The 23437-nt window shown below is 46.9% G+C and overlaps 11 protein-coding genes across 11 annotated transcripts; 4 read left to right on the forward strand and 7 right to left on the reverse strand.

Moving 5' to 3' along the window:
- Positions 1-464: 464 nt before the first annotated feature.
- Positions 465-2820, reverse strand: SERLADRAFT_441121 (uncharacterized protein; the record flags this gene model as incomplete). The annotated part of the gene is made up of 5 exons (XM_007321619.1): positions 465-1498; positions 1561-2125; positions 2194-2498; positions 2551-2570; positions 2621-2820. The coding sequence occupies 5 exons, from the start codon at positions 2818-2820 to the stop codon at positions 465-467; spliced, it is 2124 nt and encodes a 707-aa protein (XP_007321681.1).
- A 324-nt stretch (positions 2821-3144) lies between these two features.
- On the reverse strand, positions 3145-5489 carry SERLADRAFT_474934 (uncharacterized protein; the record flags this gene model as incomplete). Its single annotated transcript, XM_007321620.1, has 8 exons — positions 3145-3492; positions 3682-3801; positions 3856-3918; positions 3977-4039; positions 4110-4817; positions 4869-5082; positions 5135-5223; positions 5291-5489. The coding sequence occupies 5 exons, from the start codon at positions 5041-5043 to the stop codon at positions 3704-3706; spliced, it is 1107 nt and encodes a 368-aa protein (XP_007321682.1).
- A 312-nt stretch (positions 5490-5801) lies between these two features.
- SERLADRAFT_474937 (uncharacterized protein) lies at positions 5802-8334 on the forward strand (the record flags this gene model as incomplete). The annotated part of the gene is made up of 7 exons (XM_007321621.1): positions 5802-6387; positions 6438-6538; positions 6592-7230; positions 7284-7431; positions 7493-7664; positions 7716-7899; positions 7950-8334. 7 exons carry the CDS (start codon positions 5932-5934, stop codon positions 8218-8220), a joined length of 1971 nt encoding a protein of 656 aa, XP_007321683.1.
- Positions 8335-10104: 1770 nt separating this feature from the next.
- SERLADRAFT_397454 (uncharacterized protein) lies at positions 10105-10599 on the forward strand (the record flags this gene model as incomplete). Its single annotated transcript, XM_007321622.1, has 4 exons — positions 10105-10141; positions 10201-10442; positions 10493-10532; positions 10566-10599. The coding sequence occupies 3 exons, from the start codon at positions 10135-10137 to the stop codon at positions 10496-10498; spliced, it is 255 nt and encodes an 84-aa protein (XP_007321684.1).
- Positions 10600-10617: 18 nt separating this feature from the next.
- Positions 10618-10928, forward strand: SERLADRAFT_372545 (uncharacterized protein; the record flags this gene model as incomplete). Its single annotated transcript, XM_007321623.1, has 3 exons — positions 10618-10641; positions 10705-10763; positions 10820-10928. 3 exons carry the CDS (start codon positions 10618-10620, stop codon positions 10926-10928), a joined length of 192 nt encoding a protein of 63 aa, XP_007321685.1.
- A 535-nt stretch (positions 10929-11463) lies between these two features.
- On the reverse strand, positions 11464-14171 carry SERLADRAFT_451909 (uncharacterized protein; the record flags this gene model as incomplete). The annotated part of the gene is made up of 5 exons (XM_007321624.1): positions 11464-13374; positions 13428-13688; positions 13744-13904; positions 13958-14020; positions 14073-14171. The coding sequence occupies 5 exons, from the start codon at positions 14169-14171 to the stop codon at positions 12234-12236; spliced, it is 1725 nt and encodes a 574-aa protein (XP_007321686.1).
- A 405-nt stretch (positions 14172-14576) lies between these two features.
- SERLADRAFT_474943 (uncharacterized protein) lies at positions 14577-15731 on the forward strand (the record flags this gene model as incomplete). The annotated part of the gene is made up of 2 exons (XM_007321625.1): positions 14577-15092; positions 15147-15731. 2 exons carry the CDS (start codon positions 14624-14626, stop codon positions 15707-15709), a joined length of 1032 nt encoding a protein of 343 aa, XP_007321687.1.
- A 449-nt stretch (positions 15732-16180) lies between these two features.
- SERLADRAFT_474944 (uncharacterized protein) lies at positions 16181-16880 on the reverse strand (the record flags this gene model as incomplete). The annotated part of the gene is made up of 4 exons (XM_007321626.1): positions 16181-16387; positions 16437-16581; positions 16631-16703; positions 16753-16880. 4 exons carry the CDS (start codon positions 16821-16823, stop codon positions 16335-16337), a joined length of 342 nt encoding a protein of 113 aa, XP_007321688.1.
- Positions 16881-17581: 701 nt separating this feature from the next.
- SERLADRAFT_474948 (uncharacterized protein) lies at positions 17582-19106 on the reverse strand (the record flags this gene model as incomplete). The annotated part of the gene is made up of 7 exons (XM_007321627.1): positions 17582-17835; positions 17886-17944; positions 17999-18107; positions 18165-18285; positions 18342-18806; positions 18867-18906; positions 18968-19106. 7 exons carry the CDS (start codon positions 18999-19001, stop codon positions 17668-17670), a joined length of 996 nt encoding a protein of 331 aa, XP_007321689.1.
- A 23-nt stretch (positions 19107-19129) lies between these two features.
- SERLADRAFT_451913 (uncharacterized protein) lies at positions 19130-21203 on the reverse strand (the record flags this gene model as incomplete). The annotated part of the gene is made up of 7 exons (XM_007321628.1): positions 19130-19289; positions 19351-20155; positions 20207-20381; positions 20435-20530; positions 20583-20693; positions 20744-20931; positions 20994-21203. The coding sequence occupies 7 exons, from the start codon at positions 21106-21108 to the stop codon at positions 19214-19216; spliced, it is 1566 nt and encodes a 521-aa protein (XP_007321690.1).
- Positions 21204-21910: 707 nt separating this feature from the next.
- SERLADRAFT_474951 (uncharacterized protein) lies at positions 21911-23306 on the reverse strand (the record flags this gene model as incomplete). The annotated part of the gene is made up of 8 exons (XM_007321629.1): positions 21911-21932; positions 21989-22035; positions 22089-22327; positions 22384-22521; positions 22583-22763; positions 22822-22901; positions 22972-23124; positions 23205-23306. 5 exons carry the CDS (start codon positions 23026-23028, stop codon positions 22250-22252), a joined length of 534 nt encoding a protein of 177 aa, XP_007321691.1.
- Between the last annotated feature and the right edge of the window lie 131 nt (positions 23307-23437).

The following is a 23437-nucleotide window of genomic DNA, read 5'->3' on the forward strand; positions in this document are numbered from 1 at the left end:
CACACACTTTATCGAGTCACATCCGCCCATTGATTTGACAAGTGGTTGTGCAATGTCCTGACGACAATCTGACAAGTCACTGACTCGTAAATGCTAGTCTCATGCGAACACATAGCCTATAATAGTATTATAGTGTAGCAGGCAGATCATCCAGGACCCTTGTTTTATAAATACCTCGTTCAAGTGTTTTCCTACCAACACTCACAAGGCCATTTACGTAGATCTTGTGTCAGAGGAGGAAGTGAGTAGCAGCTTTCTGGAGCGGCTCGCGTAGGTAACAAAAAAAAATTAGGCATGGCAGTGTGCGCCGGAGGGCTGCATAACCGTAGAACGGGACGATCTGCGTGCTATGTATAATCCTGTAGCCTCGAATATACCATTATGAGTAAAATCTGAAATGTCTTGTCTGTGTGCAATGTACATACTTGGAAACCTCCGTTTCCGAGCTATCCGACATCCACACGTCACGGCCTCTCCTGGACTTCACGCGAGTTTTGTCGGCCAGCGAAAACATGCCTCAGCCATCCCCACCGCATTTTCGCCTTTCCGTCCCTTCCAGCCCCGCTTTCATCGCGTTCACATTCCTCACCTCTGCCATTCTCGTCCGCATCGTCCCTCCTCGCCTCCCACCACCTCCTCAAACCATTCTCGCTCACCACCCTCCCCTTCCTCGCAGTCACAGCAGCATCCACGACATCTCCAAACCCAGGGCCCGAGTCTGACCCACTGACCCTCGACCTGGGCACGAGCGAAAAGCCAGGACTTGCGGGCGATAGCCCGATCGACAGACCGCCTCGAAGGGGTGGAGAAAGCGAGGGATGGGGAAGTGATAACGACGCCCTGTTGGCACGGCTCATCGATGGGTCACCATACGTGGACCGACGACGCGATGAGCGAGATGTCGATATAGTCGGTGAGAGGAGGAAGGAGCCGCCTTGCGAGGGAGGAGACGACAGGTGGGTGGAAAGACCAGAGTGCGGTTGGGAGAGGGAAAGAGTCTGCGAATGCGCGTGTGAATGCGAGCGGGTGGAAGGTTGTAAGTGGGGTGGAGAGTCTCCAGGTAGAGGATAAAGTGTGTGCATCGAGACAGATCCGGAATTGGAACGCTGTGCACCCTCGGAATGAGACTGACGATCGATGGGAGGTGCAATAACCTGTATTCTTGATTTAGATCTAGACCTAGATTTCTGATCTGCGGTATACGAAGGCGCCATTAGAAGCCCTTCCTCCACTCTTGCGCTATCTTCCAATCCCCTATCTGTTGATTCTGCATCTAATAGTCCTTCCTGTCCTTCGACAGACCCTTCGGCCTTGTCGTCACCTTCCTCCCAAGAACGGACATCTGCTCCTGCTTGAACACTTACGGCCCAGACGCCGGCGAGTAATAGGAACATGCCAAGAACAACGAGGGCGATGTTCCCCGCGGAGAGAAGAACCAGTTGATCGTAATAGATCACCCCATTGATGATGGAAGAGAAGTTGTAGAAGCAGAAAGCCGCTATAGAATTCATGAAAAGAAATATATGAGCAAATACGAGAGGGAACGCTTGCAATACGTACATGGGCAGACAACGGCTGGGTCTGCGAACCTCAGTCCTCGGTTGAGATACCATAACTGGCCAAGCGCAAAAGCCACAAGACCACCAACGAGCACCCATGCTTCCCAGTGGTGGAATTGGTTGGCACCACGGAGCGTTAGAATGAGGAGTTCCACACCAGATTTCGCAAAAATGAGACAAAGACCAGAAAGTGTGCCTGAAGCAGCGGCATATGCGAGTGCAAGGAAGAAAGGCGTGCGTGGAGAGAAACCACGAGGAGTAGTGTGGGACTTGTGGTGGTCGAGGCTTAAAGATGAGGGTGCGGACCCGCTGAGGCTGGATTCCGTCGATCTCAGCTTGGGATCTATTAATGGTGTACGCTCGGTCAATCCTGTGGTTGTGAGTTCTTCTGTAAGGCCAGTGGTCAGTACAGACGGATGTTGATGTATCGATGATGGTAAAGGAGTGGGTGATAGGGGAGGTGTACTTGACGGTGAAGCTGAGAGTGAAGAAGGTCCTGAGCCTGACGGCGAGGACAAGCACATAGCTTTATAGGAACGAGTGAATGAAAACTCCACTATATGGGTCTGTAGCGGTCGTGAGTAACGACCCACAGGCACGCATTCAAAGGCGAACAGTCATGAAAAGGACTCACCACCACGAGACACACGGCCAGAACAAACCCTTCTATGCAGAACCAAGCTATGAATGCATGACGAGCAAAGAGCGCCATAAGTTCTTCAAGACTGCGGGTCGTTTCTGGGACGATGCCGTACACGGCGATGAGTGCTGCACCACCTGCGATAAGTGCAGTACCCAAGAGGAGAGGGAGGCGAAAGAGAATACGCGAAAAGAGTGCATTCCATAGAAGGGAGACGGCCCCTAGAGGAGCAAGAATGACAACCGGGAGGGAGGCGATTTGGATGACAGATCCGAAGACATTCGATGTGAGAAATATGGCTGTTGCAAGTGGGTCAGTTTAACTGAAGTAACCAGAGAACGAGGAGCATACCAAAGCCTAGTAGCCATAACCTTTGAGGAGATGTTAGCTAGACGCAATTTCGAGTACGGGAGGGACTCACGGGCGTTTGTGCTCCACCCTTCGGTTGCTCTCCGGTAGTTGAGCATCAAGAACATGACTGCGGCGCTGTATGGCCAGACCAGCACTTTGCACAAAGGAAGCTAGAAGCCCGATGAATATTCCCAGTGGAATAGATATGCCAGAGTCTGAATCTGCGGTGTTGGATAGAAATATAGGATGAGTGTGCTCTGTTGGGTGCATTGGATCTGAAAGCGGTGGCAAGCCTGCTGATGATCTTCTGATCAAGAAAAGGGCGAGTGTGCCCTTCTTATAGCGCTATTATGTTTTCAAGATGCAGCCGCCAGTGCTGGATGGAGCTGGATAGATGTGAACGACTAAATATAAGTAAAGGATAGAGCTGCAGGCTGTATGGTAACAGTAAGCTGAGGTTTCGTTCTGCCTGCACGTGTATACGTAAAGATGCCTATGGCTCTGTGGCGTCTAACCCCAATTCAGGCTCCACCACCAATCTCGCAGACCTTTTTTTATGCACACAAGTCCGAGTCTATCATGAGGGATTGATAGGAGGAACGTCTGTCTTCCTCCTAAATGGTATGTCTAGGGGAGACTAATCATGAGGAGGCAACCATAAACGAACTCCTCGCATTTAAAGCATTTGCCACCACATGCATGACAGTCACTCGAGACAGGGTCCATTGCCGCAACAGCAAGTCGAGCCTTCGCTCCACGTGTAAGCCTGCAATGCTTGTCGAATTTACCTATATATATTGGTAGCGAGTAATTGGCCATGAATGTTGATGGGATTGGGGACATTCGGATAGAATCATTGATAGTGTTTGTGTGACGAGGCTCGGATGTACTTTACAGCTAGACGTTATTGGTCGAAAATCTGTGGCAGCGAGTACAGAACAACTGGAAAACAAAAAGGCAAAATTTGAGGATAAACTGGAAATGCGAGGACGAATTGGTGAAAGATTTGAGATGTTGAAATATTGTACAGGGGCTAAGGCCCCATCGAGAGCAGAGGTTGTTTGTGAATGCAGTAACGAAAGAAGAAGAAATAGAGGAAGAAAAGAAATAGGAGTGAAGCATGTGCAATACCAAGTTGACTTGTTTTAACGGTTTAGCCATTGCCTAGGTTGATCAATGTCTGTCGTAGGGCAGCGTATTGTTGATGAGAAGAGGCTGCCTCCTCGACAGCCTTATCTCGCTCTATAGATACTGATGTAGAGTACATGAACACACCGTTATACATGAATCTGAACAATAACTTACATTGCTTCGACTGAGTGTCTTGTTCGGTTTTCATGGCATTAAGTGCTTCAAGATCGCTGGTCACTAAAATATTGTTGGTCAGCTGCAAGCTTTGAGAAAAATGGGTGCCGTTCAAAATTACGTTTAGAAATTGTGTTTTCGTATTCAAAGACCCTCTTTTTCAAGAAATTCAGACCCGACATAGCTAGCGAGCCATATACATTAGTGAAACACGTCATGTCATGGCATAAGGCTATGGAAAAACCGAGTCTCACCTAATTCAATGCTAGTTATGACTTCACTACCACTAGTGGGTGGGGTGTAGGACCATAGGTCACTAACGATGCGTGCCGCTGGATATGTAACTTCAAGCGTCTCGGTGTTCGTGGCTCGAATATTCAATGTCTGATCTTGTACATCGGTGACGGTGTCAGTGGGAGATGCTAAATGTTGGGGCTGGGTACTTCTGTGTAGCTTTTTGGGCTCGGTGTGCTCTGCGAACATCACCGGGGATCGTTCTCCTCCTCGACCAGTTTTCTGCCCTGAATCTGAAGAGGAGGTCTGCAAAGTAGCTTGTCGTAGCTCTTCTCGAAGCTTTAGGATCTCCTCGCAAAGGTGTGCATTCTGCTGTTTGCTTTGGTCCAGTTCCGAAGTTAGGTTATCTGCATCCTGTTTAAGTCGGCTGACTTCTTCCTCCAGTGAATTACGCTTCGTTTGAGATATAGCGCACGTTTTCCGAGACAAAGCTACTGCTTCACTAAGAAATTTTTTTTTCTCTACTAGGCGTGCGACTAATTTTTCTGACTTTGCGAGCGATTCTTGTAATTTCGTGTGTTTATCCTCAAGAATCTCGAGTTCTGATTCAAGTTCCTTGCGTTGTTTGCACTGTATAGTTTCTTCGTTTTCTGTGGACGGGCTACCAGCCCTGACCTTCCCTTTTACTTCTTCTAGTTTTATGGCCTTTAAATCATCGGAGGACTTTGCTGATAAGGCATTATGAATTCTCAATTGGGAAAGGATACAATGAAACGTACCATCAGAAACAAACGTGCCTGTAGCAAGTTCATCAACATCGATGACTATTGCAACATCGTTATCTGTCCGCATTGTATCCTCTTCAGCAGTCCTTGCCTTCTTGACAGACGCCCTGCCTTCCTCCACATTCATATGTTCGTCATCCTCGAAACTTCTTTTTCTTTGATCGGGCATCACAGCCTGAGAACTTGATGCTGCGTCCTCATCACTCACCTGGTACTAGGCATCTTTGTTCTCTGATCATGGAAGTGACATTGGATCATACCTCGATGAAACCGATTTCAGCCTTTGGCGCATCCTTTGACTTGCTGGCTCCTGTACGCCTGATGGAAGGTTTGCGTAAGGATAAGTGATCTGTGAACGGATTGGCACCGTTTGACCTTGCGCAAGACATGCACAAAAGCCCCTGTCCTAAATTCACCGATCTAGTTTTATTCGTCTACGTAAGAAGCTTGAGTGAGTGCTATTATTGTGACAGATCTAAGCGATGCTCGCCACTGTAACTTTTTTGTTGCAGCGCGTACAACTCTCTTCAAACTTGCCACGGTTTCGCGGGGTAGGTTTGCGGCTTGTCGTGGTATAGCTTGCCAGCGGTGATGGTGAGGATGATACTGGTGTATCATCATCTTGATGACGAACCATGTGGCTTATGTACTCTCCGGGCGGTGTTGTGTTTATGAGCGGTAATTGAAGGTAGTTCTGTTACGTAGATCGTGCAAGTGAATGAAATCAAGACATGGTTACGTTGATAAGATGGGGGGTTGCTGTGAAACAAGATGCCTACCTGGCGGGGAATGCGGTGGTAACAGCCTTTTTGGTTGCGCATGTACAGGTGGAGTGATGACCGAAAGAGGTAAAGTGGATGGTCGTTTCTGTCGTTTACGTGACCGCCACTCGCCGCAGCTGCCAAACGGATGTAAAAATCTTCAAATGCTCCACTCCAACAATGTCTTGGTACTAGTTCCCTTCTTTACCGTCCATCCCCTTCATTTCCTTATATCGCAGCTAGCATATCCACTGGCGGGCTGATTTCCTTCCAGCAGTCCTGTCTATTGTCACGCAATGGCACTATGGCCCTCTCAAGCACGTTATTCGCCTCTCCTGCCTGCTGGACCTACACGTTCGAGCAGGCTTTCTCTTAACTATGGCAAACTTCGATGCAATGCAGTGGTCTTTTGGGCCTTTGTCGCTGTAGTACTCGTTATCGGCGCCTTTCGCGCCTTCACTCTCCCTTTTTCCAACATACGGGGCACACTGCCCACTGCCACTCCACCAGATATCTTCACTGAAGACGGACTTGTCTCTGGTGAAGGTCTATATGATTCACCTTCTGCTGAATCATCACATACCCCGCCTCCCTTCGATACCCCAGATGAACCTCCACTCGCTTCCCCAGTTCCTGTTCTGCAGCTCGCGGATATTGGTGATGATCCTAGTCTAGACCAACTCCACGAGATGGTTTCTCAGACCAAGGGCTTTTTCTCTCGCGATTACAGTCTTGGTCTGGGGTGGAATAACGTTCGTATCTTCTGAGTTTTCTTGTCCATGCAGGTCCTCAACAATCATAGGTTCGCTACATTATTGAAGCTGCTCTAGTCCAAGCACAAATTCTGAACCGCACACTCGTCATTCCATCATACGTCTATGCCCGTGCCTGCGAGTATGAAATGTGAGTCGTCCTCTAGTTTCTTGGCTGCCCAGCGGATGTCTCATCTTGCGCAGTGCGGCATGTGCAGATCAGGCCTCCATGGTCAACAGGGGAGACGCGATTGGTTGGGACGAATGGCGCGAATTACCTATCGAGAAACAGATGGCATGGAAAATACCAATCGATCAAATGCTCAATTTGACTCACTTGCGTCACGTTCACCCTGTTATTCGGTCCTCGGAGTTCTTTCGCTTGCGAGGTCTCCCAGAAAATACTGAAACCAGTAGTGGCTGGTGGGATCGCACTGCTTACCATCGCCCTGGAATACCTTTTGGAAGTGACCGGGAAACTTCGAGTAGCTTATTTGTTATTGAGAATGAGTGGTACGATCCACGAGGCATGACCCGCGTTGATAAACTATCAGACGCCATGAAAACACGAGGGGGGTGGACGGATGGTAACCGAAGCGAACCGCAGAGTGGAGAATGGCAGGAAAATACCAAGACGACAATACAGCTATCGTTAGAAGCTGCTTTACCCGAGGACAGAATCGTCATGGAATGGGACGAAGTTCGTTCCGTGCTCCAATCATCTATAAAGGAAGAATCTGTACATGACAGTTCTGGTCGACCTTTGGATGTTAATATTGATGAGGATCGGGAGATTATATTACAACAAAATGGCTGGGAGGTTTTGTACACGTTTAATGGAGCGTGAGTGCATATGCTTTTGAAACTGCGCATCGAGTGCTGATATTTGATCTTAGAAGAGGGATGGACTTTGTGAAATATGTCGTAGAACCAATACGTCAAACAGTACCTCGGGAGAGTATACGAGGCTTCTTCGATGATTTCGCGAATGTAGATGCGGATGTTGTTGTACTTGCAGGAGAAACTCACCTATACCGCAAACCGGTGCGTACGCATACAAATACAAATTTGCTAGAACTCACATATATCTCTGTCATTATCAAAGGGTGCTCTTCGTTTCGCGTCTCCTGAAAAGAGAGACGCCTTCGCTCGTATTGTGTTGCATAATGTTGTACCTACCGATAAAGTACTTGACCTTGCACGTCGGCTAGATAGCCGTTTATCAGAACTGAACGGTGGCAGAATGTGGGTCGGTGCACACATGCGTCGGGGCGATTGTAAGTGGTTAATATTAGCTTTGTCTCTTTCGTGTTACTAACTTCTAGTAGTCGTATCCGCTGGTTGGGCCTGGGGAGGAAGCTCTGCTGAAGTTCAATTTGAGCACATTAAAGCTCGCCTTGGCCAAGGGCGAGAGGCTTTGCGCTCAATACAATCATTTGAGGCGTATTCGGTTCCCGGCATCGAAATAGACGAGGCGCGAGCGCATCGCAGTGTACCAGAAGACGGGGATCGGTAAGCATCCTTCCCTATAGTCGAACCAACTACCACTCATACTCGGCCAGCTTTTTCGTGGCAACAGATGAGCGCGATCCACAAAATTTACACAATTTTTCCGAGAACGGTGCCATTATGTTCCACGAGTTGGTAACAATTGAAGACCGTCATGAGTTTGGCTGGCCACTCATGTTCACTGATATCATCGGGCTAGTCGAGCAGGCTACTCTAGCTCGGGCATCTTATTTCTATGGTTCTGCGATGAGCTCTTTTTCCGGAGGGGTTGTCAACATGCGTTCTGTCCTGGGCGCAGATCGCCACACAGCATTGATGGATTAGAAGTCATACCGATTGTATTGTAGTGCTTTGTCTAGATCCTAATGTACATACGTATACTGTCTGGAGGTGGAAGAACCTACAGAATAAATAACTCAGGGCCGCATGCTGCTATAGCTATGTATGACGCACACAGTGCTAGATACTGCGGGTTTCCCACCCCGCCTTATATTGAGTCCTTTATAACATGACTGCAACTTCAGATTCATCCATATCAGTCCTGTATCCCTACATTGTGCATTGGATTTCACGACAGACAACTCCAATTACACCTATCATCATCGCGCATATAACTTGATCATGCCCAAAGGTAAAGGCAAGGCCATTGCAATACCCAGAGACGCAGATGGCGAGGAACAGTCTACTACCCTTGACATTGGAAGTATCCAGATGCATCCAGGAATCAGTTAGGCAGCCTATGGGCTATATAACTTGTCCTTCCATCAGAGATTAAACTTCCATGCCTTGTCAGAATATGCAGAGTATCAAGCTCTAGGACAAGGGCTTGCATCGTTTGCCCGCGTTTCGGACGATGGACGCATAACTATATCCCTGGATCTGAAAAAGAAGCTCCCGGAATTACCTGAGGGACATGCTGCCGAGGTGGAAGAATTCGCTCTCGATGCACAGGCGAGGAAAGATGTGCCATTATTGAACATAGTAATCATGATTGTAGGAAGCCGTGGTATGTGAGGGTTATTGTTCTGCTTGTGTATACGTTACTGAAAAGTATCTTAACAGGTGATGTCCAACCTTACGTTGCTCTTGGGAAGTTGCTGCTACGAGACGGTCATCGCATTCGTATAGCAACTCACGAAACCTTTCGTTCATTTGTGCAAGATGCGGGTTTAGAGTTCTTTGACGTAGGAGGTGATCCTCAAGCTTTGATGAGTTACATGGTCAAAAGTAAGAACAGATTATAGTCGGTTCAAGTCTACTCACCTTAATTCACAATCCCGAAGACCCTGGTCTCATTCCAGGTATGGAATCGTTGACGAACGGAGATATTGGCCGTAAACGCAAGATGCTCGCAGAAGTGTGCATTATCTCTAACACATCACTCAATTGCTTATCGTCGCACAGATGATGAATGGCTGCTGGAAAGCTTGTACGGATCCGGATGATGAAAACGGGCAGACTTTTGTTGCAGACGCGATTATATCCAACCCACCTGCATTTGCGCACATTCATTGCGCGGAAGCACTTGGAATTCCTCTTCTTCTCACATTCAGTAAGTATTATTTCCTCTGTGATGCTGATAGTTTTGACCTATTTCTATTAGCAATGCCTTGGTACACGCATTTGTCAAAGTATTGTCATCCACTACTCACACGAATTTCAATAGGAGCCCGACGACATCATTCCCACATCCTCTCGTCAATTTAAGTGCATCAAACGCCGAACCGGGCCTCAGCAATTACCTCAGTTACGCTCTCGTAGATCTCTTCACGTGGCAGGGGTAATAGTCTCCGTATTTTCATAACATGTCATCTTTCCTGATGCCTGTTTCAGAATCGGCGATATTGTCAATGAATTTCGAACAAGAGCTCTGAGGTTGAAGCCACTAACACTTAGATCTGGATCAGGTTTAGTAGATAGACTCAAGATTCCTTGGACATACTGCATGAGCCCAGCGCTTGTCCCACCCCCCAAAGACTGGAAAAGTCACATAGGTAAGATTTGACACTGCCCCAACGATTTTTGCTAAGGGTACAACCATTACTAGATATCACAGGTTTCTATTTTCTGGATCTGGCAACATCGTATAAGCCTCCTGATGATTTAGCCGCGTTTCTTGCCCGCGGTCCACCACCTGTGTATATAGGGTAAGGCAATACCATCCTGCTAGAGTGAAGTTGATTAATTTGTAAACTTGCGCATAGTTTTGGTTCTATAGTCATCGACGATCCGGAGGCAATGACAGGTACGCTGTTCCCGGCACACTTCGTGTTACTCCACCCATAATAAACTTGACTTTTCAAGAACTCATTTTCGATGCCACTGCTCAAGCCTCTGTACGTGCAGTCGTGTCAGCTGGTTGGGGAGGTCTTGGTGGTGTAACTATTCCCGACCATATACATATACTGGGAAATGTGCCTCATGACTGGCTCTTTTCTCGAGTCTCTGCAGTCGTGCACCATGGAGGTGCAGGAACAACGGCTGTCGGACTTCGCATGGGACGTCCTACTGTAGTCGTGCCCTTTTTCGGAGATCAACCTTTCTGGGGTGCATATTCATCATGAGCTCTTTACTTGCAAGTATTGATTGAAAACAGGTATGATGATACACAAGGGAGGCGCAGGACCGAAGCCGATACCTCATAAAGAACTTTCAGTCGAGAACTTAAGAGATGCTATCAAATTCGCGCTTCGTCCTTCAGCCCGACAAGCTGCACAATCAATGGCAGAAAAGATCAAGGGAGAGGTATGATCGCATTCTCTCGAGCCACCTCGGTTTCGTCGTGTCAGCTAATCATCACATGTACAGGATGGTTTGAAGAAGGGTGTAGACTCATTCTACAGGCATTTACCTCTGTTAAACATGAGGTCGGTATAAGTTGCTTCTTGCAGTGCCATGTGCCTGTTTATTCACTCTCATATAGGTGTGATTTAGATTCTACCAGAGTAGCAGTGTGGTGGTCCACAGAATATGTGACCAACTTTCCATCTTTCGCTCGCACACACCTAACATTACCCCTATTTAGTGTATAAGACTAAGTGCATTCGCGGCTCAAACTTTGGCCGATGCCCAGTTGCTAGATCTGCAAGAGTTGGATTTACACCGTATTGCCCTTTCTTTTCATGTGTGTGTATTTTGCTCACATGAATACAGGTCCAAAAGAATACGATACCCGAAAAGAAATCACTGATCCCGTCACTGGTGGTGCTAGTGCTATCTTCTGGACTATCACTCACTACTACACTGGGATCGCACAAATTTTCACGTGAGTGTCAGTGCAGCAGTGTCTTCCCTCCTACTTCATACCATATGTACAGTACACCTACCAAAGGAATCATCAAGAGTTATACTGCAATTCCAAGAGGTATGGAAGACGTCGATAAACTACCTTAGACTTAAGCGACAGCTGATCATAATATGGCACTGTTTAGGAGTCTTCGACATTGTTTCTTCCGTTCATGAAGGTCTGCACAACGCTCCTAAACTATATGGCTCACAAGTCAGAGACCCTGGCAATATTGTGGACTTTGCCAGTGGTGTCAGGGAGGCTGGAAAGGTGAGCTCAACTAGAAATTCAAAACCATGCATTAGATGACGATGATATATTGACAGGGCCTTTTTTACGGTTACTATGATGGCATTACGGGACTCATTCGCGAACCAATGGAAGGAGCGAAAAAAGGAGTTAGTGTAGCTTCCAACTGATGGTGACTGCAGCTGCTGACGGTTTTTCTACTCGTAGGGTTTTATGGGCGCCATCAAAGGATCGGGTCGTAGCTGTCAGTGAAATTTTCGAGTTTTCCTATTCTCTTTGTTGACAATGTGTTATATAGTTGTCAATGCCACCATGCGACCTGCCGCCGGTATTGTGGGCGTTGTCGCTCATCCAGTACATGGAGCTTGGAAAAGTATGCAGAAATTGATGATCCGCGAACCCAATCAACAGCGAAACACGCGGATATCCGATGGTATCAAAGCTGTGGAAAACAGTACTGGAGTGCAACGGGCTCTCATCATACAGAACTTTGGAAAAGCGAAACAGCAAGCAGCGGGAAGGAGGAAGGAGTATGGCAGACAAGCAGAGCAGGCCATAATTGACAATCAAACGCCAGGAACCCCTCTAGAAGAGTCGCCAAGTTCGTCGATTCGAGGGAGGCCAAGTAACGATGAACGACGCTCGAGTAGTAGTATGGGAACCACGAAGTGGTCAGCTGAACAACGGAGGTCTCGATGATAGCGAGTGTGGCGCTAGGGGGGAAAGTGGCTACAAATGTTCGATCGCCGAAAGATTAGTGGGAAATTTAGAAGATGTGGGACTCCTTGCCAGCTTTCTTGTATTATATATCGATTTCAAGATCCATTGGCGTTGTAGCGCCAGGGTCTGGATCCAGATCGGGTTCGGTCAATGTAGTGCCTTTGTCTTTGTCTTTATCAGTGCTTTTGACACGTGGTCGAGCACGACCCTTCCCTCGACTTTTCCCTTTGGCACCCCGCGATGATGCTGTCGCAGGCGCCTCTTCTGGGTCGTCTTCTCCTTCCTCGCGAGGGGTTGCTGGAGCAGTCTTGCTCCTCCCTCGCCCCCTCGTGCGTCTAGTACCCCTAGCCCTTCGTGTCGTAGCCGAAGCTCTAGTTTTGGTAGCAGACAGTGCTGAGCTCTCGTCATTATCTACGTCTTTTTCACCATCATAGAACTCGTTCCTAGCTATACTCCGATCATTCCTCCCTTCACCTGCGAGCGCAGTTCCCTGCTCCTCATCTCTCTCATCTAGTGTGCGATCTTCATCGGCAAGGAGGCCCTCAAGATCAGGAGGGATTTCTTGCATAGCCACGCTCGGGGCACCTTGAAGATACCTGAGCTTGTTGCGGGTACTGATAGTGATGCGCTGCAACGATGCTGGAGAATTCTGATTTTCGACTCTCCCAGTCAATGGTGGGTGCAATTTCCACTGTGAGTCGCGAAAGAATGGATCGTATACTGTCGCAGGGAGTTCGTCCGGTATGGAAGCACCGACAAGTACTGCGGTTTCGTACGCCCAACACCGACTGACGTTCTTGATCGTGTAGCCCCCTCCACCCAGAATGAGTAGAGGGACATTAAATTTCCGGACGAAGTTGACGCATTCACCATGAGCAGCGATAGATAAGTTGAAAGCCCCCAAGCGGTCGCATCCAAGCGAGTCAGCGCCACATTGTAGAACTATCGACGTTGGGCGAAAGGCTGTGACAGTGTCTTCGATGACAGTTTTGAAAATTGTCAGATACATGTCGTCGTCAATGCCATCTTGAAGAGGAACATTGAGACAAAAATGTTTACCGATACCCGCGCCATTGTCGTCAAGCTTCCCCGTCCCAGGAAAAAATTCGCCAGTGTACTTGTGAAAAGAGACGGTCATTACACGGTTTGAGTGGTAAAATGCCAGTTCCACTCCATCTCCGTGGTGAATGTCGATATCGATGTATAGCACGCGAGGGTGATACCTACAACACTGGTCATGTTTGTCTATCAAGGTGGGAATTAAACAGCTACTTACCTCAATAGTTCCAAAATTGCCAGTACGACGTCATTTACGTAGCAAAATCCACTGGCCTCACCGCGCTTTGCGTGGTGGAGTCCTCCAGACCAGTTAATAGCTATATCGCATGTGCCGGCGCACAGCTTTCTTGCCCCAGCAAGTGAGCCTCCGGCATACATGCGACAGAAATCATACATTTCAGCAAATATCGGACAATCCTCCACACAGTTGAAGGTGTCTATTAAATGCCTCATTTCGGACTGATTCCTTGGCGTTACCCTTGATAAATTCGTCAATACACCCGTGACCTGATGTAAAAGTTTAAGCTGCTGACCTGGATAAGAAATCAATATAATCGTGGTCGTGATATGCCTCTAGTTCAGCTTGCGTGGCTGGACGAGGGTTGTATATGTGGTGTATTTGTTTGTCCAGACCATAACCCATGACTAGAGCATTTGTCAAGGTCAGACGATGGGGTTTCATTGGATGTCGTTCCTTGGAACCTAATGTCAGTGAACATGATGAAGGAGATCGGGTTTTTAATATACCCCGTAATGATGTTCTCCGACGCCTTTTGGGAAGTAGTAGGAAACTATTGGACGGGAATGAGGCTTTCCTCATAATGAGCAAAAAAATCAGCTCCCTGTGAGCACCAAGACTTACATTAACAAATTCTGTGATTGGCTGAGCGATTCCATGTGAGCCGCGGTCATCGAAGAATGGGGAGGACGAAAATGTTGTTGCTTGTGCTGTTCGAACCATTCGAGGCGGATATTTGCATGCAGAGACGGCTATTACAGATCTAATTCATACGCTCAAAATGAGTTTTGTAAGCTACAGGCTGACGATAAAAAAAGAAGGGCTGTATTCAGCAACGCTCCTAGCAAAACGACCATACCTGACAGATAACTTGAGATATCTCTGAGCAAGCCTTGCATATATGATCAAGTCAATAAGATAAGATGGCTGTGGTTAAGGAGTTACCAGCAATATACTCACTTTGATAAACTTACGCCTGGCTTCAATCTGGCTATATGTCAAGTTGAACTTGAAGGACTTCGCAGCGCTGCCAGTGGTAGACTAGTGTGACTCCGGTTTAGGAAAGACATGTTCTGGTCACGTTGTGACAAGGAGCGGACGTTGCCGAGGTGTCGTCGATCAAGGCTGTTGTATGTTTTACTGTTTTTACTTCTACGATTAGCTTGTCTTTTTACATGTTGTCTATGGTATCGTTTTCGCGCTGTTTTGTGGTACTAGCATTGGCCGTGCTTGGATCTGCCTCTTCTGGAGACAGAGCTCATATTTACCAAAACTGCGTATCTATATGCCATGCCCAGCGCTGTGTATCACCCTCGACATCCTTACCATTGTTTCTTAGATTGACGCAATGGACGTGCACAGACGACTGCAAATACGGATGTATGCATACCATAACAGATAAAGCCGTCGAAGCAGGTCTTCAAGTCGAACAGTACTATGGGAAGTGGCCTTTTTGGCGATTATTTGGGATGCAGGAACCAGCTTCCGTTGCGTTTTCTCTCTTAAACTTGTGGTTTCATGCTCAAGGAGCACGTCAAATCTTGTCTCAAGTCCCCTCAAAACACCCAATGAAGCTCTACTACTTAGTATGGGCGTTCATCAGTGTCAATGCTTGGACGTGGTCATCAATTTTCCACACCAGAGGTATGCTACACCATATCAAATCTCGAAGGTTGCTGTAACAGTACACTTGCATAGATCTACCTTTCACTGAAAAGCTAGACTATCTCTCAGCCGCTATGGCCATATTATTCGCCCTTTACTACACCGTCCTTCGGTTTTATCATCTGTACCCTTTGGTTCAAGGATGTACTCAAAATGCGGCAATATCCCAACAGTGGAGGAAGCCCCTATACCTCGCATGGAGCTCCGCTTGTACAATCATATACATTGCCCACGTTTCCTATCTGACCTTACCCCCTCGATTTGACTATTCATACAATATTTTGTTCAACCTCTCCCTTGGACTTATACACAATTTTCTGTGGTTAGCCTATTCGCTTCCGGCGTCGTTTTCAGTGCTCCGCAGATTCCCTTTCCGACCCAAATCATACAGACCAAAGTTTGCGAGCAAGGCAGCGGTTTTTGTTCTTCTTACCACTGCGGCTACTGCACTAGAGCTATTCGATTTTCCTCCGTGGGGGAGGATTATAGACGCGCATTCGTTATGGCATCTCAGCACCGCCCCAATCGTCAAGTTCTGGTACGACTTCCTTATCGAAGATGCTTTAGATGATGGCTGGAGGGACCAGAGAATGTGAGTGGTGATATGTATGGTGATTACAACAGTGCAGTACTTCACTTGCTGTTTAGTTAGAAGTGTTTGCTATAAGTTTGGATAATATTATATCGTTAAAATGTAGTGCATCTTGTGAGTTACAGTTTCGTGTGTGCAATAATACTGATAGCTAATATACGCTGCTACCCGGTGCTGTAGATACTCGATTTCAAAGTGTTCATGTGATTCTATTTTTGCTTGCCTTGCGTCCGCGGATGTGAGCTGAATGAATGTGTACCTGTGTACCTCACGAGCTCGGTGGAAGCCATTAAGAGTGCTATCACACGTTGAACGACCTGGCCACATTACAATGGGAGAGTTGTACAGCGGCTGTCCCTTAATGAACCATCAAGCATACAAACGAGAAATTTCGAAAACAAAGTATTATTAACAAATGTCCATATTGTTCCCCAATTCCATAAACCGACCAGCAGGACTATGGCAGAATTGTACAGCGACTGTCCCTTAATGGACCATCAAGTCTACGAAGGAGAAACTTTCGAAAACAAAGGGTTATTAACAAATGTCCACTCCTAGTTGAATATTGCTCCCCAATCCCTTAAACCGACCAGCAGGACTACTTGGCGCAGTCAATTTCTCCACTGAAGTTACCCCAAGAAGCTCCCATCGCGTCGCTTCCGTTCCATTATCAAAAACGATACTAGTGAACTAGTCAATGTTGTCAAGACAGAAAGGAACGCGAAACAAACCAATGAGCGAATCCAGTGTTCCCATTGTCGAGGAATCTATATCAATATGCCCGAACTGTGAGACCATGCCAACGAAAAAGTAACGCTTGGGACGATGATATATTGCCACTGGGTTTTGCCTCGGGGAACCCTTTATTTGCAACAGCTATGAAAATATTGGTCCCAGCATATGGCGAGTTACTGGATTCATTCACCTCGAGTTCTAACCGGTGGTTCCTGATACTCCAATTGTAGGCTTTGCCATCGTCTCCCTCGACACGCCAAAGGCTGGGCGCATACTGTCAACCCATCAGCTCGAGTTGTTAGGAAAACGTACATTGGTTCCGTGCCCCCAATTCTCTTCACAAACTCCTCCGAAGGGGTGAACTCTGTACTTTTGCCATTCATGTTGACAGCAATGGGTTTATCTTTTTCATTTCTCAATACACCGACGATATCAAAGTCACCAGTACTTGTATTGAGCCGGCGGACGGTGGTAAGGTGGGGTTCCCATTCAGGAGTGATTACATCATAGTAGATGGTGTCCGACTCGTTCGAGATAACAACGTTGTGTAGGCTGGTTGTGGTCAGGAAAAGCTTTTGAAACATCTCAAAGACTGTCTCTTGACGGGCCTAAGAGTAGTGATAACGCATTCGCGATTGATATGCAAATCACATACCAAGTTAAATAGCCATACAGTCCCCTCTATTCATGAAACTGGATTATTGATCGTCTAGTAAGAATTCGCACCGTCACGCCGCCGGTTGGTAATATCGATACTCTCCTTCGGGTCCTTGAGTCACTTGTACTCCAACAGAAATCACACACGAAGTATCATGAGAGAAATGACGGATCATGCAGGGATTCAAACTGAGACCCAACCAACCGAATCGCTGTGCCACCTATCGTTGTCATGCTGTAACGCTTCAAGATATCCTATCGCACACGGACATTCGTGTAAACCCAGGAACCGCCCAAGAGCAAGGCCTGTGAGTATACGCAGAGCGCTGATGGCAAGACTCGAAATATTGAATCTCAAAGCCTATTAGAGCACAAAGCAGGATTTAGTTTCTGCTAACCACACAGCTGTTCAGTAATAAATGATAACCATACAAATGTGGTGCTTACACTTGAATAAATAAGCCCGACAAGACACACGGACAACTGCGATGAAAAGTCTAGTATTTTTTTAATTCTATCAATAGTAGCTTACACAGTCCACATGGCGATTGGTAAACTGAAAAGATAGGTCTAGAACATGTCCATACCCCTGCCATCGGCCCATTCACCAAAGAGGAGACTGATACTTTCTCCATTGTGAGTTCTGCGGATACTTTCTGCGATTGTAGGGCTGACATCCATGATCAACAGCTTCGAGCATTGCTCTTTATGCTGCCTTTGGGGGATGGTGTTCGTAACCTTAACAGAATTGAGCATCTATATACATGTCAACCAAAAGAGATAAATACCACGAGCTGTTCTAATGGAAGACTATCCACTAGCTTCATGTCGGCTTCGGCGAAGAGACCTTTTGCCTCGTTGAGGAAAGAGCGGAGACTGGGAGTAGCAATGACAAACTTACCATGGGAAATGATCGCATGAACGGTTTTTGCTCCTTTCTCATGCAAAGTTCTAGTAGCTAATGAGAGTGTCGTTCCTGTATCGACCATGTCATCCACAAGAATAGCCACCTATGCATACAGTTAACGGTGGTGTACCAAATTAAGTATATTACCAAAGATTCGTGCCTTGTCGCAAACGTTTCCTACAAGAAGCTCCATCCTTTCCGGGGCATTTTCGGATTTCCCATCCCGTTTTCTGTGAATCAGAGCAAATTCAACGCCAAGTTTATCTGCAAGTGCGGTGACACTAAGTAATTTACCAGTAAGTACATGACAAAGGTGAATGTATCCGGTGGGACTCACCGTTTAGCACCACCGGCATCAGGGCTAACGATGATACTGTTTTGCCACCCATTAATTTGGGTCTTGATATAGGAGATCATCAAAGGCTCCGAGAACAAATTGTCGACTGGAATGTCGAAAAACCCCTGAATCTGGCTGGCGTGCAGATCCATAGTGATGACATGATCGCAACCTGCGACCACAAGCATGTTTGCAACCAATTTGGCCGTGATCGGAGCACGGGACTTGTCTTTTTTGTCCATTCTGGCGTATGGGAAGCATGGGATTACGGCAGTGATACGACGAGCGGAGGCAGTCTTGCAGGCAGATATAAGGATGAGGAGTTCCATGAGATTATCATTCACATCCCTGCATCCTGACTGAATGATGAAAACGTCTTCCTCTCGAACGGACTCGGATATCTTGACGTTGATTTCTCCGTTGGAAAATTTCTTTACATCACATGGTGTGAGTGGTACTCCGAGCCTATAGGAGAATCAACAGTCCGGAGACTGCAACGCCGCATCATGTAAAGCTGCAGCTCACCGCTCGGCCACAGCTTGGGCGAGCTCGGGATGACTATTGCCTGGAAAAGCCTCTTGTCAGCTATAACATAATGGAGAAAAAAAAGAGAAAAAAGTACGAACCCGCAAGAAGTCTGATGGAGTTTCCGTGATACATAGCGATGTGGAATACAGGTGCGTAGCAAATCTATGGCATAAAAACAAGAGGAAAATGTGCAGTTAAAGAAGGGCAATAAGAATAAGTAAGTGGAATCTCGCTGGCGCTGATGATCTTTACAGCAGTGGCGAAAAACTTGAGATTGTTTGGCTGTTCCAAATAGAGCATAGCCACAGATAACGTAAGCATTATGAATTATCTCGATACAGTGGCTATGGTACTCTGATCGTGATATTTTCCACGACGTATTCCGTATCTGCATACCCCAAGAGCTGTGGTACATAGGAGCTAGAAAACAGGGCATCAGATAACAACGGTCAAATATCAGGAATATATCAGTCGACCGCACCTGTTCAAACCCTTCACCCGAGATATCTGGGCAGAGTTGTAGTTTGCTAACCCCCGACCAACTTCTACTACTTCCCAGTCTTCGCTTTCCTCCGGCTTGTCGATTGAGGGGACATCTTCTCCATGAATGGTTTGAATTGATGTCGTTGACGAGAGGTCCGTGAGACAGCTGGACGATCCAGAACGTGACAGAGGGTCTAACGATGCAATGGATGATGACATTGACGCCGTCGCAGTCAGCGTAGGCGTTCCAGGTTGAGTTGATGCCAACCCGTTTGAATAGCTAGCCAGTGCCAGATCAGGGTCTTCTGATGGTGCCCCGTCCGGCCTGCGACGGACAAGAATGCGCACAGCCTGCCCAGATGCAAACGTTCCAAGCACCGCCACAACTCCAGCGGGAAGCAGGCGGCCTCCTGATTCGCGACGAGAGAGCACAATATGAGCGCCCGAGTCAATGACAACGCTCCCTGACGGAAAGAGTGTATGGCTCGTCCATGACTTCAAATCGCGCATCGGGGTCAGAGATGGCTTAAAAAGTGTGTGGGCAGGTCTGCTTAGTGTTAGTGAAGCGGTGAGATCTTCTAAGTCTGGTACGTTTGATCTGGGGATTGGGCTGGCGGCCCCTGAAGAGGGATTTGACGCGTTTTTTAGAGCGCTGTAATACCATACAATCTCAATAATGATCTCTGGTTGCTTGCTTGAAGTGATGATGGTAGTCACGCCAGCTGCAGTAGCAATTTCGGCAGCAATGAGCTTCGTCTCCATCCCTCCTGTACCCAAACTAGAGCCCAGGGTGGAGGTGCTCACTGGTTCAGATATGTAAATTATGAATGTCGTTATACGAGAGAAGTAAATACCTTGAGAGCGTATTTCAGAAACTGATGTAACCACATCTATTGGCTTGGCCGATGGGTCTTTTCGAGGATTCGTGGTATATAGACCGTCCACATCTGTCAGCAAGAACAGGTAGTCCGCGTGGATCATGGACGATGTGATGGCTGATAGGGTATCGTTGTCACCAAATTTAATTTCCTGGTAATTTTAAGCCGAAAATTTGACGACAAGTCCTCTAAAATGTCACTTACGCTAACAGAAATAGTATCATTCTCGTTTACAATTGGGACGACATTCATCGATAGTAGTTCTTTGAAAGTGTTGACTGCGTTGAGGTACCGAGTCCGCTGTCCAGATATATCAGAAGAAGTATCGTTACCATATGTTTCCATAACACACATCCGAAATGTCTCCCCGAGTAAGTAGGATCTGGGCAGTACGCTGTTCGAACTGTCCAAAAAGGTTATCCCAGAGCGCGATTAGTCGACCTTGACCGATGGCTGCCAATGCCTAATCAATACATCAAACGGTTTCTCGCAATCAATAATTTCAAAGCTTACTTGTTTTCCTGATAAACTCTTTGGTTTATGGGGCATGTCCATCGTCTTCAGCCCAACACCAATGGCACCAGAGCTCACTAGCACAACCTTATGCCCAAGCTTCCGAAGGTGCACTACAGTTTCGACTACCGATGAAAGTATAGAAAGCAAGGGTTGATGGGTTTCTTCATGTACTATGGAGGATGTTCCTAAGATATAAAATCAGTAAGCCCATCGCATTTTAACTTTCAGTGATCTAAGCGATATGCACCCAATTTTATAACGATAGTACAAGGAGGACCACGTCGAGGTTTTGCGAGATCGTCCGTTGGCATTTTCGTATTCGATGAACTGGCTTTTAGAGTAGTAGATTTGTGTGATTCCATGGTCTTCTGAGTGTTTTCTTCAGAATTTGATATGACTCGACCAAAGGCTCAATTTTGTATGACTTGCATGCATCGTGCCCGGTCCAAGTGTGGTCACGGCAGCAAATTCGGGTCCCCGGCGGACTCCTTTGACCAACTTAGAAACTCAGAGAATGTCACGCTACCATGCTAAGTCCTATAATATCGTTGTACTACACTACAATGCATTGGAAAGCTGCCTTGGCATTTACTACCAACAAGGCGGCACTTATCATCCAACTAAATAGACAGCATGATACATGTACATAAAGATTTTGTAGGTAGATCTACGAACTCTTGTTTTATCGTCAGCCTAAGGCTCACACACTCCGATAACATCATAATTGGCACATGTCCTCCGAAAAAGGCTGATTCATATGTGTAGATTATGATGCCCTTGCTAACTCTCTGAGGGAGATAGACAAGAACGATGACGTAGTGATCACCGTTTGACAAGGTGAGTGGTCCTTGCGTTAATTAAGATTTATGAAAAGAACTTGAACTCACCGTGGCAGTACCGGAAATTGAACCAGTGGAAACCGGTTTCGTGCGTGAGTCCATTTCTCTCTTCTGTGCTTGTTCTCAATGCCTTATTCTGTTATGCGGAATCAATGTCAATTGTACCGAAGAAAAGGAGGTTGAGCCTACTATTCGAGATAACTTTTATACCCGAGTGGTGCGAGCCAGCACAGATTGTGGTCATGCTGTAAGACCGCAATGTATCTGATTTTTAGACCATGTTCAATAAATGAGATGATATCAGCTTTATAGCCATAGCAAGATTCTTGTTGCCGCGCTTAATGATCCTGTCATGAGTAAGCCACGCTATCACGTATGGCTGAAAGGTTTTCGAGTGGGATACCTCAAGTGCGGTTTGGGAAGATTAAGACGAAGGAGGGTAGGCATAAGCTGTGGGGGGTGTCGGTTTTGTATCTCTTCATTTATCTAATGATAGGACGTACGAGGACTGTGATGATGCTGCGATGCCTTGTATCCATGCCTGGCCTTAATGTGAGGGCACAATTGAGAAACCACATGCAATGGATAAAATAACAAACACCACAACGATTATAAACGACACGAACGACATGACAGCATGGACGATAACACCAAAACCAGAAAGTTACACTTTTTTCAAAGAATCGTACTTCGTGCGATAGCCCAACAAAGGACCAATAATCCCTCCAAATATGAACAGGAGCTGCAGCCCACCCAGTGTGAATCTCCGTACAAAATCGCGCATAGAATAGGACTCACAAACTTCTCGAGCCACCTGAAATCACCTGGCAGTGCAAAGAAGGCGTCCCCGTGGTAGAACGCGGGAAACACGTTGAAGGGATTCTTAGGGAAACCATCGGCGAATGCGTTTCGGAAGAAGAGCTCCTTATCATCGTCCTAGTCACATCATAGATATTGTCATATGCATACCGCTATTCCAGCGAAAAATTAATCGTACCTTTGGCGTCGTGCGCTCCTCAAAGATAGTTTCGACGCCTTTGAACGTCGTGAACGCATGCGTTTTCTTCCTGGGAACGAGGACTTCGCCGTCACTTGGGGTGTAGACTTTGGTGACGTTGCCTATAGTGTACTCGACCTGGCCTTTGATGACTCTGAAGATCTCAGCGTGTGTCTCATGCCTGTATTATTTCGTGAGTATGGTGGTTGTGAGAAAGGTGGGACCGTGAAAGAGTTCACCAGTGCGGGGGAACAGCAAAGGCCTCTGCATCAGCAGCTACATGTACGCGCGTGAGGAATGGCTCGTTACGAAGGAAAGTCTGCAGAAGGACAAACTCGTCAGCCTGGCTGGTTCGTGCACACCATGAGATACGATGCATCATGACTCACCATGGTATGACCCTCTCCCAACTTGATTTGATCTGGAAGCACCTCACTGGCAGACATGATGATTAGGAACACAAGTAGGCGATGGTCCGGGAAAATTGGGCTCGGGTGACTTTGAAGGTGTGTTAAGTTGGTCGTGCTCGACTATTTTATGGCCTAAGAGAATTGGTTCAGGTCATTGCAGTCGCGTAATGAGCCGCATCTTAGTGATACAACGTTGTAAGCATGCTATTTACTGGTCGAAAGATGTCCTTCTTTCCCTGAACGTGAACATCGTTGAGCCGTTGGAAGCGTTCGTTGAGCCGTGGACAAGCAAATGGGTTTACGGTACCACAAATATCGAGGAAGAAAGAGATTTGTAATAAACCAAGGCGGGGATAGGTCGATGTTCAATCATCCATGATCTATGAGTGTGTTTCACATCATCTATTCTTGCTATTCCGATGTTATTCGGCCTATGGTACAGTAC

The sequence above is a fragment of the Serpula lacrymans genome (genome assembly GCF_000218685.1).
Source record: "Serpula lacrymans var. lacrymans S7.9 unplaced genomic scaffold SERLAscaffold_11, whole genome shotgun sequence".
In the NCBI taxonomy this organism is placed as follows: domain Eukaryota; kingdom Fungi; phylum Basidiomycota; class Agaricomycetes; order Boletales; family Serpulaceae; genus Serpula; species Serpula lacrymans.